At 44.0% G+C, this 15,914-nt stretch overlaps 1 protein-coding gene across 3 annotated transcripts in view; it reads right to left on the bottom strand.

Moving 5' to 3' along the window:
* Positions 1 to 15,914, bottom strand: part of SMC6 (structural maintenance of chromosomes 6) — a 918,345-nt gene that overhangs the window by 823,633 nt on the left and 78,798 nt on the right. For all 3 annotated transcript variants that reach the window (XM_085610645.1, XM_085610644.1, XM_085610643.1), the window contains exon 7: positions 5,641 to 5,721. In XM_085610645.1, coding sequence (XP_085466771.1) covers positions 5,641 to 5,721 — 81 coding nt within the window. The remainder of the gene's footprint in view (positions 1 to 5,640; positions 5,722 to 15,914) is intronic.

The raw sequence follows: 15,914 nt of genomic DNA, 5'->3' as shown, positions 1-15,914 counted from the left end.
AGACAACACTTAGAGGCTCACACAAGCAAACGACACACATACCTACCCACATAAAAATCACACACACTACAAAGCCTGGCAGCGCACAGGTATGCACACATTACCAGTACGATTTGATGGACAGATAGAAGGATCAATGGACAGTTGTATAGACAAATTAATATTGAATTGATGCTGGGAAGATTCAGGCAGCATGTTCACTCAGTACTGGAAAAGAAGGTGGATTACTGTCCAGGCCCATTCAATCATTGGACTCTTATTATAAAAATCACTTCTGGGAGATGGCAGACCTCACTTTCCAAGCCCATCCGAACCTTTTGTTCTTTGCAGTAAAGCCTTGTCTGTAACAAGGCAATGCACTGTCATGCTCATTCCATCACTGGCCTTTCTGGTATCTGCACACGTGTCCAACTTTGTCATTCTGTTAATTCCTTCATTGTTTGATTGGCAAAGCTATCCATGGTCACTGCAAAACATGGATCCAGACATTTTTTTTTTTTTTTGCAAACAGTTGTTACACAGTGTTTGTCGAATTGTGTCAAACAAAGTAAAGACTGCAGTTACTAGAATGGAGAGAACTGTTAAAAGAAAATCCAGTATTTAATGTATATAGTGATATGTGGCATCCCGAGTTGCGCACTGCACTTTGCCGACATTACTGTACCAAGTTTAATATATGCTCCAATCAAACTTCTGGTATTTACAATTTAAACTCATTTTGTTTTCCTTCTTCAATAATTGTTTTGGATTGATTTGTCGTGTTGTTGCTCTTTGCTACGTACAATTCGAGTGTTTGTTTTCTTTTAGTCTTCTTACCTTTGAAATTTATTGTTAACCCTTCATGAGAGAAAGGAAGGCCGTACGCACCACACTTGTCAATGGGCATTTATGAGCTGCTCTTTCATGAACGTTCTAAAACAGATTTATTTAATCAGGTCTTCGAATAATCGAGAAACTGTGCCTCGTCATGGCTAGTAAAGTGCTATACAAATGCAATTAAAATACAGTGCAGTTCGCCAGCACAAGCCTAACTAGTTAATGTTTGGACTGCAGGTTTAAAACATTTGAAAAGCATCCTTCTTTTAAGAAATCATGCTCTCTTAGTTGGTGTGTGGCACTGTGCAGACTGCCTGTTGCAGTGTATGTCTTTATGTAATAATCACACATGTGGATGCAGCCTCGGAGGTTTCCACTCTAACCCCTGGGGCTAAGGATGATGAAACTGCATTCAGGGGTGAGTTGTCTCTACTGCTCAGATTCTAGGGCAGGGTCTGGAAGGTCTTGCAGCCCACTCACTCCCCTTCCCTCCGTCCCACTTGCATAGTCCAGTTCCAGCTGCAATTGTGAACCAAAGAATAGCTCACAGACGCAGCAAAGAGGGTTATCATCAGACGGCCTGATCGAGAATCGCCCTGCTCTCTAGCCAGAAGAAAGGTCACCCCAGTGCTGCGGGAAGGGAGGAACATTGCAGACTGCTCTGTGAACCTCTCCCTCTCTCTTTTCTGTTCTGCCGACTGGTTTGCATATAGCCAGGTTGTTGGAAAACGAGGCAGCATCTATGAGGCCTGCACAAATAACATGACTACATTTGTCCTTCACTGGGAACCAAACACCCAATTGTAGCACCTGACTCTCAGAGGGTAGCGTTGCAGAGCAGTCTGAGGCTTACTCAAGGGAGGTGGTGTGGGCTAGTAATCGCCATTTGCAGATGCACAAAAATAACACTCAATAATGGATTGTCCAGTCTGTACTTTGCTTTATAAAAGTAAGAGTACATTTATTAAACACACACACTACTCAATACTATGCACCAATTTACAAATATACATAAGCTGTTGGAATTACTTTGTGACATTGCATAACATCTCCACCCCCCCCCCGCAGGGAGGGTGGGGTCTAGTACCACCACTCACATGTATGTACATCCAATTTGCCCCAATGCGGTTAGTTGAACATCACCTGGAGCGAGGGCCCTGCGCACTGGCACCATCCCAGTGGCGACCCACCCCATTACCTCAACAAGCATTAAAAAGGGGTAAACCTGCCTTGGTGACACATGACCCTGACTGAGCATCTCCTACTGACCATAAAGTATGCACCTCTATATCTTAAGGGCTAGCAGTCTGGGGTCTTCACCTAAGCGCATCAGCAAGAATCCATGTTTACGCACACTTTAGAGTGACAGTACTCATCACCTTGGTTGATCATTGGAATGCATTACAATTACAGCCCCTAAAGGCATCACAGATGAAATCACAGGATTACGCATACACAGCCAGACACCCTAGCAGGACTGTCTGACAACATAACCCCACTTGGCTTATGACATCACCTTACGCCAGCACATCACATTAAACAAATGAACTTCAGTCCCTCTGAAAGAAATAACTATTAGTAAATACATTTCAGTGCAGTTACACCACTTCACCTCCAGGGGATGCCCTTCTCCGGACATCCCCCAACTCAGCCCTTCACTCCATGATGCACTTTGTAGTACACCCTCAGCTGTAGAACATAAGTTCCAGCCTAGAAGGTGTTAACTGCTGACTGAGCCCTGGAGGGGTTATTATTTCAGATGCCCCGGGAAACTTATGAGGGGACTGTTCTCCTTTCTGCTGGGGGTGGCTGCGGTGCTCCTGCAGCCCCCATGCACTTCCTTTCACCCATGAGGGTGACCCCCTCCTCTGGGGGCCACCAAGCGCCAAAAACGAGGTTCTCCCCATGCCTTGCAAGGCATTATGGGGCGCTTCAAGCTCCTTCCTTCGCATAATAGATGAGCGCTGCCGGCGGCTTTGCCGCATCTTCTTCCTTCGGTGGGGGGCCCGGACCCCCAGATGCCGATAGGCGGCTCGGGGAGCCCACCCCCGGCCACTCCTTGTTTCTGGGGGCCTGTCCCACCCAGGCCCCTCGCGCCTTCATGTTCGGGGTCCCGGTCCCACCCGGGACCCCCACATGCCTCCGAGATGGGGAGCAGCCTGGGGAGCCCACCCCCGGCTGCCCCCGCCGGCTCCCTGCCCGACCAGCACCCTCGCGTGCTGCCGCGGGAGCCGGCACGACTCTTCTCGTCTGCCCGCTCCAGCGGGCAGACACGCCGCATCCTCCATGGAGCGGTTCTGCGGGGGGGGGGAGTGCCTTCTCCACCCTCGGGCCCCCGAACATCTTCAGGGGGGGATGGGGGGCGCGACGGCGCTCCCCCTCACTCAGCATCGGTGGGGGCCAGGGTGGGCTCCTGGCCCCCTGCCTAGGGCCACCTTCACGGGGGGCGCGACGGCACTCCGCCGCCTCCTTTTTCGGCGGGGACTTTCCTTCCTTGGGGGGCAGCCCCCGGGACCTGACCCACCCCGGGGGCAGTTTCCAGACTGGCAGCGGAGCCCCACGTGCTTCGTCGTCGGTCCCATCAAAGGTCAAAGGTCGTGTACCTTCTGGGGGGCATATCTCAGCCCCCAGGGATCCGATCTCCTCCATTTTCACGTCCTCTTGCTCCTGGTGGCGCCCCCCAGCCACTGAGAGCACTCTCCTTCGCCCTCCGTGTCTCCAAGAGGGTGCCTTCTGCAGGGAACGGTCTTCACTGGCTCCCTGCGCCAACCTTTCGCCCGGCTCTCCTTCGGGGCCTCACTTCTCCCTGCGCAGAGGCCACTGCTCCTGCGCACCGGTCCTGGACTCTTCTTCTGGTGCTGTTTGGGGTCCTGGGGGAGTCAGGGGGTCTCTCCTTCCAACTGCCCATTGCGCCAGGCTCCAGCACCTTCAGCCTCCGCTGACCACACCCCAGAGAGAGCTTCTCTTCCTGTGCAAGCACTTTTTAAAAGTTGAGTAGGGGGCTGGCAGGAACTCCCTGTTGGTCCTATCAAACAGCGACACATCACTTTCCTGCCCCTGCTCCCTCCTTCTTGTCCAGCCTCTGGGTTTGTTCAAAATGGCGTCGTCCAGTGCCTCTGGCCACATGGCCTCTGAAACCCAACTCCTTCCCTCCTTGGTGCAGCCTGGTGCCTGGCACCCAGCGACAGCAGTTGATGGATTGGCCTGCAGCCCCACCCATCTTCTCTTCGTGGAGAGGAGGCCCTAGCTTGTGGAAGAAAGGTTATCAATCCATCCAGCTGAGGTCAGCCCTCAGCCTGGGTCTGGTCATGGCTGGCTCAGAGAAATATGACAGTTCTGGATGACCCAAAAGCAGTACAAATATGACTTTGGACTCTGCAGAATACTTATTTTCACATTTGCTACATTGGACTAAAGTGCGTGTCTGGAATCTGTAGGCCTAATTGAAGTTAATCTAGCCCCTGGCTCCACATTCCCATAGGGGAATAAGGCAGTGAAAACACAGTAAAACACACTGACTTTCCCTGGAATGTCTCTTCCATCCTAAGTTCACTGTGGGTGAGTCTCAGCTTATGAGGCTCCCCCACAGTAAAAGCTCAACAATGAGGTGCTCAAAAAGCGAAAAATCCGGGTGGCCCATAGCGTCAGAACCACCTTCTAACACAGGTCTAAACTGGGTTGGCATGGTGAGCAAAAGAATGATGGATTTAACCCAGATCTCTTGACTGGGGGTGAATATTTTGATATGTTCTGCATTACGTCCATCAATTGTATGTCTTTTGCTTTCTCGCCCTAAGTGCGCCAGGTATGCTCAGACGTGGGTCCTGGGCTCACTGTGCCACTGGAATCAAGCTGTCCTGGCTGAAGAGGGGTGAAACCCCGAAACCGGTCCTAGGATGCTTGTTTCCGGATCAGGGAGGACCTGGCTTGGCAGTTCGGTCTGGACTGTTCCCAAGAGGCACAGGGTCAAGACTGGTTTGCATATGGCCAGGTCTAAACTGGGGTGGCATGGTGAGCAAAAGCATGATGGATTTAACCCACATCTCTTGACTGGAGTGAATGTTTTGATTTGTTCTGCATTCCGTCCATCAATTGTGTGTCTATTGTGGATGGAATCTCCTGGCATCCCTCCCTCTTTCCCAAACTCTCGGAAAACTCTTCGAGCTGGCAAGACGCAGGGCCTCCAGCCTTTATTTATGAAACTCTGGTTCCTCCGAAAACCTTGTGTTCCTGCATTCTTTCTCTTGGAATACTGAAACAAGCATGTAAAAGCATGAACAGAGGCAGGCAAACTAAAGCCAGAAGGGCTGGGTGATATGGATATATTCTGTGTGAGTGTTAAACATATATTATATTGGTATTTGTTAATATCCAACAATTTGGTTTCTGTATAGAAGAAAGTATCACCATGAGAAGGACTGGCCAAAACACCATTGCGGGCATTTTTATGATCTTAACATTAGATTTCCCCTGCATAGCTCCATAAACAAAATAGAGAAACCTATTGGGAAGGTACATCTTGGATAAAGTTTTGTATTAGAAAGAATGAAGAGAATCTCAAGTAAAGGCACTCTGAATAGGATCTAGAGTAGTGAAAATTTAGGAAATAAGAAATGGATGTTGCAAAAGAATAACTATTGATGGCATATTTAGTGCCAGGGGGATTAGAGTTGGCATCTTTTCTATGCACAATAGACCTCTAGTAAAATGCTAAACCTGTGAACAGTCAACGTTTTTGTTTTCATCTGGCCTTCATCTTATTTTCCTTTACGATGCATACTTGAAAAACAATTCCATATCTCTGTTAATTAAACTTCATCCTACCTTGTATTTATCACCTTCATTTTTTGATTGCAGGAAGTGTTTACTCATCTCTTGTGTTAGAACTGACACCGGATTATCCACCTGAATAAATTAAAGATTTTTAAGTCAAAGTTTACACAAGGAGAGCTTAAAAGCATTAAAGCACAAATTATATGAGAAAAAAAAATTATCATCAAAAAAATGGTAAATTATGTAAAACTATGTTGCACTTACATATGCAACCAGCCACGTGGTTTAAAGCACATAAAAGATTATGAAACATATTACTTTGTGAAAAGAGGAGCGCAGATTCAGTGTTTCATATAGCATACGTTGTAAGCCCTCGCAAGTCTTCAGAGTGAAAGAGTGAAACTGAAATCATATAAAAGGAGTTCAATCTACCAAACATAATGACACAGATAGGATACCTTTTCTAAGACTGCTAATTTGAGTTGCCATCGGCCAGAGGAAGAGGTGCTGTAATCTACCGCAAACCGTAGACAAAAACCCAAATACTACATGACAAAAAGTCTGGCTACCTCCAAGTCTAGTAGAAGACACAGGGACTGTAAAAATAATCTTGGTCTAAATTAGTTGGCTTCTGAGGTGTCATCCACACCAAGTCACACCAAAGAATAAGTGTCTTCTAGCCAGACCAGAACAAAAACAATACCAGATAACACTCCAGACACACATGAAAGGTAATCATCAGTTTATTACACTGTGAAAGCAGATCCTTCTACTTCTGTTTTGCCACTGACTGTTCCATTAAACAGTCTCGAAATCCACAGGACTCCAAGCAGCTGACAAAAGGCGAGGCTAGCAGTGCTCAAATTAATGTCGACTACATAAGCATACATAGAAATATTTCCTAGATTAGAGATGGTAATTGGCAATACCACAGAAGGTTAACCATTTTGTTTTCATCATATACATTTATTTTGATTGGTACATTTATTGAAAGCACAATAGAAAGTTCTAAAGGACACGTAAAAAACAAAATTATAAATCCCATAGCCTTCCTGAAAAAAATGAACACTATGAAAAAATGTTAAGTGTTCTGATGTGTGCCACTGTGCGTTTGCTTGTGGCTCCCAGGCATTGCAAAGACACAAAGACTGCTATCCAGGGGTGTGGAGACAGAGCTCCTGAGAAAACTACATTTGAGAGTGGTCGATCTGCCTTTCCTCGGGCCTCCACTGTGAGGGACACCTCTGTAAGGAAGACAGCAGTTAAGGTAGTGCTGACCAGGTCAACAAGAGCTCTTCATTAAGAAGGTGCCAAAGAGAGGCACCATTCCTAGAAGTGACTTGAGGTGGGCAGGACAGTATCCACAGTTTATCGCGGCTTAGCAGATGTGCAGACATCAAGTGCAGTTGAAGAAAGAAAAGTTACTCATCTTCAGAAAAAATCTTTTTGGTGGATATTCTATCTACCCTCACCAGTTGCATTTCCTCACGGCTCCAGGCCAGCTCTGGACATTTTGCAATGGTTCACCTGCGCCAGTAGTTGGGTTTGGCTCAATCTCAGGTGCAGCATGGATGTCATGTCACTGAAGCCATACAGCACCACTACTGCACCTGGACATCAGTTCCTCTTCCATTTTTGTTCCAAGTCCTTAGAGGAAGAAATTAGGTCAGCTTACATGGACAGAGATTAGACAGTGCAACAGAAGTAAATTGGAACCATACTAATCATCAGGTGCATGTGACTATCCTTCAAAATGGGGTGATGGAAGGGTATCAGAAAGGAATTTCCAGATAGCGCATGCACCGGAAAGTTTGCTACCAAAGGTAAGTAACATTTTCTTCGAATGGATACTTCTACTTGCCAATTCCTAACCTCATGAATAGATATCACAGCAGTACTCCCTTCCAGGTGGTGGGAAGGAAGGAGTGGTGAGGTGAGGAAATCCCGTTGCAAGGAATGAGCAAAATATCCACCTATTCTCAATTTTGAGTCCAAACAATAGTGTTTCTCACAACAAATCTGTGCTATGGACACTCCCCTGGCCAGCGCTAAGGTGGTTTCCTTCACTCTGGTGGAATGAGCTTGGATTCCATAAAGTGGTTCGTTTTTAGCAATGGCATGATATACCTTTTGGACGGCTTTGCTCTTTTTATCGCCCACATATCCAACGAAAAGCTAATCATCACATTTGACCTTCTCTGTGCTGCCAATATACAAACTGACAGCCATGCAAGAATTCAGCTGATGAAACTTCTCCTTCGGTGGGAGTGCGCGCGAAGCGTTTGAACGACGCCGTCTGGAAGGTGAAGAGACTGTGAAATGTGCGATATGGTATGACGTCTTTGCATCTGCGTTGATTGTGCCGCGTCAAAGGATCTGAGTCATCGCGCAAACACGCATTCTGCAAGCGTCTGCACGTACTCTCCGTCGTATTTGTGTACGTGGGTTACCAAGGGAACGGAGTTTGACGCGCGTATTCTCCAAGCGCTTAGACGTTCTGGCAGCCATAACTGGAAAACGAGGACCGGATACGAGTATATCATCGGCGCTAACGAAAAAAAAAAAAAGAAGGGAATATTCCTCGGTGACACTCGCATTTATCGACGAACGGGACAATACATGCAGGTTGGGTCATACACTTAAAAAAAAATAAAAAGAGGAGAAAAGGACATATAACAATAACGTTTGTTTTCACAGGTACAAAGCATATTTCAAGTGTATGGACAGTAGCAAATTAATTAGTTGGACTAATCTGGTAGGATACACGCATATATATATAGATATTGTGGGTGTGATCAAGTACAATTCTGGAATCTTAGGAGTGTATATATGGTTATCTAGGTTATTTGCATTTTAAGAAATCATTCTATAGTGTTTATTACAGTACCATACTCTAACAAGCCACTGTACGAAACTATTTACAACGTGCCATAATCTGAGACCATGGAAGGGAGCACTGCGATACCACCACCTTTGTTCTTACAGCAACCGGGTGACCCCCCCTATAGAATGGGATGAATGGATTGAGATTTTTGAAAATTATATTGTAGCACTAGATAGTAAGGATTTCAATGCTGAAAGGAAAAAAGCGTTATTATTGAGCACCTTGGGAAAAGAGGGATAGCATGCCTTTAGATTTCTACCTGTTAGAACAGACAATTATGGTAGAGTATTAACAAATGTTATAATGAGGCGAAAGAAAGACTATGAAAACAGTATGCAAAGGAAATAAATATTGTAATGTGTAGGCATAAGTTTTATACTCAACCACAAAGATGCGATGAAACTATTGATCAGTTTGTTACACGACTACATGAACTATCCCTTAAGTGCCAATTTGGTGCGATGAGGGAAGAGATGATTAGGGATCAGCTCATTGTGCAATGTCGCAACAAAAAAATGCAAGAGCGATTGTGGGCGGCGAAGAATCCAACATTAGGAAATGCCATTGACATAGCTAAGGTGGTTGAACAGTCGGAGACATGTATGAAAGAAATGGAAAAAAAAGAGAGTACAACAGGTACAACGAATGTAGTACAAGAGGATGTGGCTGCGATAAGCAGTAACAAGAATAATGAGACCAGTGGGAAGAAGGTAATATCCTTTAAAAAGATTGGTAACAATCCTGAAGGGAATTCAGAATATAATAAGGTGCAGGAGAAAATGTGCACTAGGTGTGGAAGCACATACCACACGGCTGATTACAAGAGGTGCTATGCACTTGACAAGGTGTGTAAAAAATGTGGACGTAAAGGCCATTTTTACAAAATGTGTAAAACTAACAGTAGACCCAAGATAGCTGTTGTACAAAATAGTGGGGATAACGTTGTGACAACTTGTGTAGAAAAAGGTCTGAATAAGATATTATGTGTTGAGGAGGATGGTTCCACAATGGCATCTGGGAGAAGGTTGAGACCTAAAGCTATATTTCAAATAAATGTAAAGGACACTGAACTAATGGTAGACTCTGGGTCATTCTGGACAATTATTCCTCAAGTTGTCTTTGAGAAAAATTGGCCAGAAGTGAGATTACTTCCAAAAGATATAAATCCAGGAGGGTATCAAGGGGAAAAGATAGACATTGTGGGGTACATGTTCACTGACATAGTTTTTCAGGGAAGGTGTGTGAAAGGCAAAGTGTATGTAGCATGTAGCGGCCCACCAATTCTGGGCTGGGCACACCAATATGACCTGCATATCATCTTAAACCCCAGGGCGAAACAACAAGTAATGGTTGTGGATGAAATCACTACAGGAACAATTGTGGAAAGTATGACAAATCTTTTTTCTGAAGGGATTGGAGAACTTAAAGGGTATGTTCATAAGATACTACTCAAACCAGATGCAATTCCCATTCAACACAGGGTGAGAAAAGTTCCTATTATTGCCAGACAAGAAGTTAAACGTATGCTTGATGAAATGGTTGAGCAGGGTATCATAGAACAAATTGAGACATCTAGGTGGGTTTCACCGGTCGTGATCACGAGCAAACCTGATGGCAGTTACAGGTTCTGTGTGGACTTGCGCACCCTTAATCAGAATATTGTGGTGGATAATTTCCCACTTCCCAATATAAACGAATTAATCTTGTCTCTAAAAGGAGGGAGGTATTTTTTTTAAATTGGATAAACGCAGCGCATATCATCAAATCAAATTGCATGAGGAGTCCAAACCGTTAACGGCATTCATAACGACTGAAGGGATATTCCAGTTTCCTAGAATGCCGTTTGGTTTGGCATCCGCTGCGGGAGTGTTCCAGAGAATGATGGGATCAGTATTAAAAAGGTACAAAAAATGTGGTCTACTTCCAGGATGATGTGCTAGTGTTTGGGGATACAAAAGAACACCATAACTTAGTGTTGAAGGAAGTTTTAAATAAAATGGACAATGCAGGTTTGACATTAAAAAAAGACAAATGTAAATTTGCAGTGGAAGAAGTAGAATATTTAGGATATACATTATCGGCTAGTGGGATTAAACCAAAGAGAGATTTGTTGGAGGCAATAAAGAAAGCTCCCGCCCCTTCAGATAAAGACCAACTCAGATCTTTCCTAGGTCTTATAGAATACTATGCAAAATTTGTGCATAATTTCGCAGGAACAACAGAAGTAATTAAAATACTTCTTAGGAAAAGTCATAAGTTTGTGTGATCTAATGACCAACAACAAGCTTTTGAGAGGATCAAAAAAGAAATTTGCGATGCTAAGATTCTGACTCCGTTTGATACCAAATTGAGGTCGATCTTAACAGTGGATGCTAGTGCGGTGGGGATTGGTGCAGTTTTGGCGCAGGTTCATGATTCTGGGAAAAAACGGTTGCTTTTGCTTCAAGGTCTCTTAGTAGCTCTGAAAGGAACTATTCTGTAATAGAAAAGGAAGCTTTAGCTGCAGCATGGGGAGCTGAGTACTTTAGGATGTATTTGTGGGGTTTTCAGTTTACATTGGAGACGGACCACAAACCACTCATTAAGATTTTGTCTCCTGGAGGTGCAAATAAAGGATCTGCAAGGTTAGCCAGATTATCTGCTCGTTTACAAGAGTACTTATACAGAACTGAGTACATTGCTGGATGGAGGAATTGCCAAGCTGATGGCTTGTCAAGGTTACCTTTACCTTGGGATGAAGTGGATAAGTCAAACGTTGAATCCTTCCAATGTGAAGGTGCAGTAGCTACTATGGTTGAAATGGTGGAATGGACCAATGGTGCTATCGATAAGAAACAATGGAGTGTTAGCATGGCCAAAAATGAAAGTTTAAGAATGGTGAGAGATTTAATAGTGAAAGGGGGTAGGAGGGAGAGCACTCTTCCTATTGCGGTAAGACCTTTTCTAAAAGTTCTTGAGGATTTGTCTATCCTTGATAGTGAGGGTAATATCATAATGAAGGAAGACAAAATTATTCCCCCGTTGGACATGAGATTTGCTTTATTTAAACTTGCCCATGAGGGCCACATGGGTCAGTCTCTTACAAAGAAGAGGCTAAGGGGGCACTTTTGGTGGCCTGTTATGGATAAGGAAATTTCGGATTGGGTCGAGTCGTGTGCAGAGTGTTTTGAGAGTGAAAAAAGATTGAAAGTGGGTAACCAGTTAGACTTAGGCAAAATTGCAGATCCTGAGTTACCATGGCACACTGTTTGTTTGGATTTTATTGGTGCATTTTCTAGTATGAACTGCAATTTAAAGTTTGGGATAGTCATGGTAGATGTCACGTCGAAGTGGCTAGTCATGAGGTTTGTTAAGGAAATTACTACTAAAAGTACTATTAAGGTGTTATCTCAAACTTTTAGGGAGGAAGGCTACCCCGTTAAATTAGTCACTGATAATGGTACTCAACTAATTTCAACTGAAATGACTTCATTTTTGGAATCTTGTGGGATTGTGCACACTAGGACATCTCTATACAACCCACGGGGAAATGGTATTGTTGAGAGGGCAAATCGTATGATAAAAGGAGTGATCCAATTGGCTTTAGCAAGTAGAAGGGATGTAGAAAAAATGGTTGATGATTTAGTATGGGCTTACCGTACGACAGAAAATACAGCTTCAGGGAAAATTCAATTTGTGGTCATGAGAGGGCGTACTGCCAGTACCAAGTTGATTCCTGCATGGATGAAGGAATGTTTGGGTTTAGCCAACCTTAGTTGTAACAATGATGGGGTAGGCAAAGATCTTACACAAAGAATGAACATAGAACCTAATGACTGGGTGATGGTTAAACCTGGACGCATTAGTGCTGGATTTACTAAATTCCGTGGACCATATAAAGTGAAATTTGTTCATAATAGGCATATTACCCTTTATAATGGTGAAAATTGGAATTTGAGAAGGGTGGCGCTTTATAAGAAATGCAAATCACCAGATGAGATCAGTAGTAGTGGTGTGGAAGGTGGATTTAATCCTCATTTTCTTATGAGTGATGGGGAAGCTAGCGGAAGGGGTATTGACACAACACCCAGTGACTGTAGTGATAACATCACCAATAGAATTAGGCCTGAAAGGTCAAGATGTCCTCCAAGATATTTACAAGAATATTTATGTGGGGATTCGTAAATCTGTGTTAGGATTCAAAGATTGAGTAGTAATTCACAATGTTGATAAGGTTTGGTGTTTATATTATTTTTGATCTTATTTTTACTTAGTATATATCTTAATCTTCATGTTTTTTTTATGTAAAGGAAGGAGGAGGTGTTGTAATCTTAAGTTGGTATGTCACAGGACATGTGTCCTGTTACTTTAAGTATGGAGTTATTGTACCATTCTAATGTTGCTATGCTTAGTGACATAACTGTGTTCTGGAGCGTTACACCACTGTAAGCTGATCTGTGTGGGGGATTGCCAACGCTTCTCTGTGCTTCCAATAAAGTACTCTTCTTATTTACCTATGGTGTGGAGGACATTACTTTACAACACTTGCATTTTACATTTTAACGCTATTTTATTAGCAGTTTTTTCTTCTTTCGCGTACTCCTGGTCTTTGGCTGATACCATAATTACTATTTTTTAAAGGGACAAATTAACCTAGAATGAAGTGGGACACTTGATTGTCATTTTAAAAATTATTAGGTATTAATCAGAGCCCCCAGGATATTGCGGCATAGATTTGCAAATTGTGTGGCACAAACATAGAATTTTGCGGCACAAAAATGGAAATTTTTCCACCTTATTTTGGCACTTTACTTGTAATCTTTCCCTTTGAGCCTTAAATCAACGGAAACAGTTTTAGTATATTTTATGTTTTATACCATTTAAACGCCTACTTCCTGATTAAAGCAAAGGAAGAAGCCTGCTGTTCTTTTGGGAGACGGTGAAGAAACTGTTTCTTTGGCAGGCTCTTCTTTGCATGCAAATATGACTGATCTATGCTGTAGCTAGGGCTCCATGTACAGTTTGGGAGCAAACCTCTTCCCAAAAACATGTTTTAAAAGATTTGCAGGCACAACGCTTTGAAACAGTGATTGTACTCCTATTTTACTTTTGGCACTGAGGCCGCTGGCAGCTCTCTCTCTATCTCTCACTTTCTTGTCTCTCTCTCTCTCTCTCTCTCTCTCTCTCTCTCTCTCTCTCTCTCTCTCTCTCTCACTTTCTTGTCTCTCTCTCTCTCTCACTTTCTTGTCTCTCTCTCTCTCTCACTTTCTTGTCTCTCTCTCTCTCTCTCACTTTCTTGTCTCTCTCTCTCTCTCACTTTGTCTCTCTCTCTCTCACTTTCTTGTCTCTCTCTCACTTTCTTGTCTCTCTCTCTCTCTCTCTCTCACTTTCTTGTCTCTCTCTCTCTCTCTCACTTTCTTGTCTCTCTCTCTCTCTCACTCTCTCACTTTCTTGTCTCTCTCTCTCTCTCACTTTCTTGTCTCTCTCTCTCTCTCTCTCTCACTTTCTTGTCTCTCTCTCTCTCTCACTTTCTTGTCTCTCTCTCTCTCACTTTCTTGTCTCTCTCTCTCTCTCTCACTCTCTCTCTCTCACTCTCTCTCTCTCACTCTCTCTCTCTCTCTCACTCTCTCTCTCTCTCTCTCACTCTCTCTCTCTCTCTCCCCCACCTTTCTCTCTCGGTCATGCTCTCTCTGTCTTCATCTCCCCCACTTGCTCTTTCTCTGTCCCTCTCTTTGACTCTCTGGCTCCCTCTCCCTCTCTTATCTGTGTTTCTCTCTCTGTCCCCCTCTCTCTCTCTTCCTCTCTATATCTGTCTCTCTCAATGTTTCTCTGTCTGTCTCTCTCACTGTGTCTCTATATCTTCCCCTCTTGTTCTTTTTCTGTCCCTCTTTGTCTCTGTGTCCCTCCGTCTCCCTCTGTGTGTCTCTCTCGTTCTGTTTCTCTGTCTCCCTTCTCTCTCGGTCTCCGGTTCTCTCTTTCTGGTTCTCTCTTTCTATGAGGCTGGCTACAGGTCAGAAATGAAGTGCTGTGTGGGACTTTGTGGGACTACGGAGCTGCAACAGGTGCTCACTCCCATATTCCGGCTCCATTAGAAACCCCGCCATCTTCTTTACCAGGAGGGTGGAGGATGGGGCTGGGTGAGGGGACGGCTGAGGGGTTGGGGACTGAGGGGAGGGGGCGCACAGCCATTGGGAAAGGATTACTGGCCCCTTTACAGTTGGTGTCTGATCAGAGGATGCAGAAAAAGGGGGGGCCAGATGAGGAGAAGGGATCAAATATAGGGCATGAGAAAAAGGTCTGTCCAGGATCCCAAAGACACAGGTTGGTTTGCTTGCTTGACTGGGCAGATTCTTTGGGCCATGAACAGGAGTCGTTTGGTTGTTTTCCTCAGAAACCCTGCTAAGGCCCCCTTGGACATCGGGTGTTTTGCCTGGGCTGTCCAAGGACCCAAAGACATGGTGGGCAGCTTAATTGGTTCCATCAGTGTGGGGGCACTTTGCAGAGTGGCACATCTACCTGTAAAGCGCTCGCTGTGGCACTCCAGAGACGTTACTATGGCAGGCCTGGGGGCACATTCATCTAACCTTATGTGAGGTGTTAGGAAGTGATCGACAGAGCGGTCAAAGTGCATTAAAAACAGTATGGGGATGCTGCGGGCACATATTTCGCAGGCACTTTTGGTAAAAGCGCGTCCATTTTACAAAAGTGCCGATTTCGTGATTTGTTTTTGCAAATTGCGAAATCCTGGAGGGTCTGATTAATGATAATGCATTTGATGCCCAGAGGAAAAAAGTTTTACTATTAAATTTGATAGGCACAAATGCAGAAGATATTTTTAAGCACCTATCCCCTTTTACCAACTCCACAGGGAATGGAGGCAGGGAATTACGGTAGCACTAGATAGATTTGAAAAAAAGATTTGTAGAAGAACTACACATTGTTTTGGAAAGATTTCATTTTTACACGCGACATCATTTAATTGATGAGTCGGTTGATTCGTATGTATTTAGTTTAAGAACACTTGCTGGTGATTTCAGGTTTGGAGCACAAGTAGAAACCTATATCAGCGATAAATTGATCAGGAACAGCTTTTGCAACACCGTAATCCTACATTGCATGAAGTTATAAAAACTGCAAAAAGTGTAGAAAGGTCCATTACCTCTTTTATTTCTATTAATGTGAAATGTATGCCTGGGGGAGTGGCTGCATTGACGGTTAAAAAGTTATTTTTGCCAAAAGGGAAAACGTTTAGGTAGAATGTACCTAATGTAACAACTAACACGCCTGTGTGTACAAGTCGGGGGTCTAAATCACATACTTATCAATTTAAACATTGTCCAGCTAGAGGTTAAGAATGCTTTAAATGCAAACAAGTGGATCATTTGATATAGTGTGGGTACTATACTAGAAAATAGTGTGGACACAATTGTGGAGGATGACAATGTTTTTGAAAATATGGTGC

This window comes from Triturus cristatus, chromosome 6 (assembly GCF_964204655.1).
Source record: "Triturus cristatus chromosome 6, aTriCri1.1, whole genome shotgun sequence".
NCBI lineage: Eukaryota > Metazoa > Chordata > Amphibia > Caudata > Salamandridae > Triturus > Triturus cristatus.
This window is presented reverse-complemented; position numbering and strand designations above follow the sequence as displayed.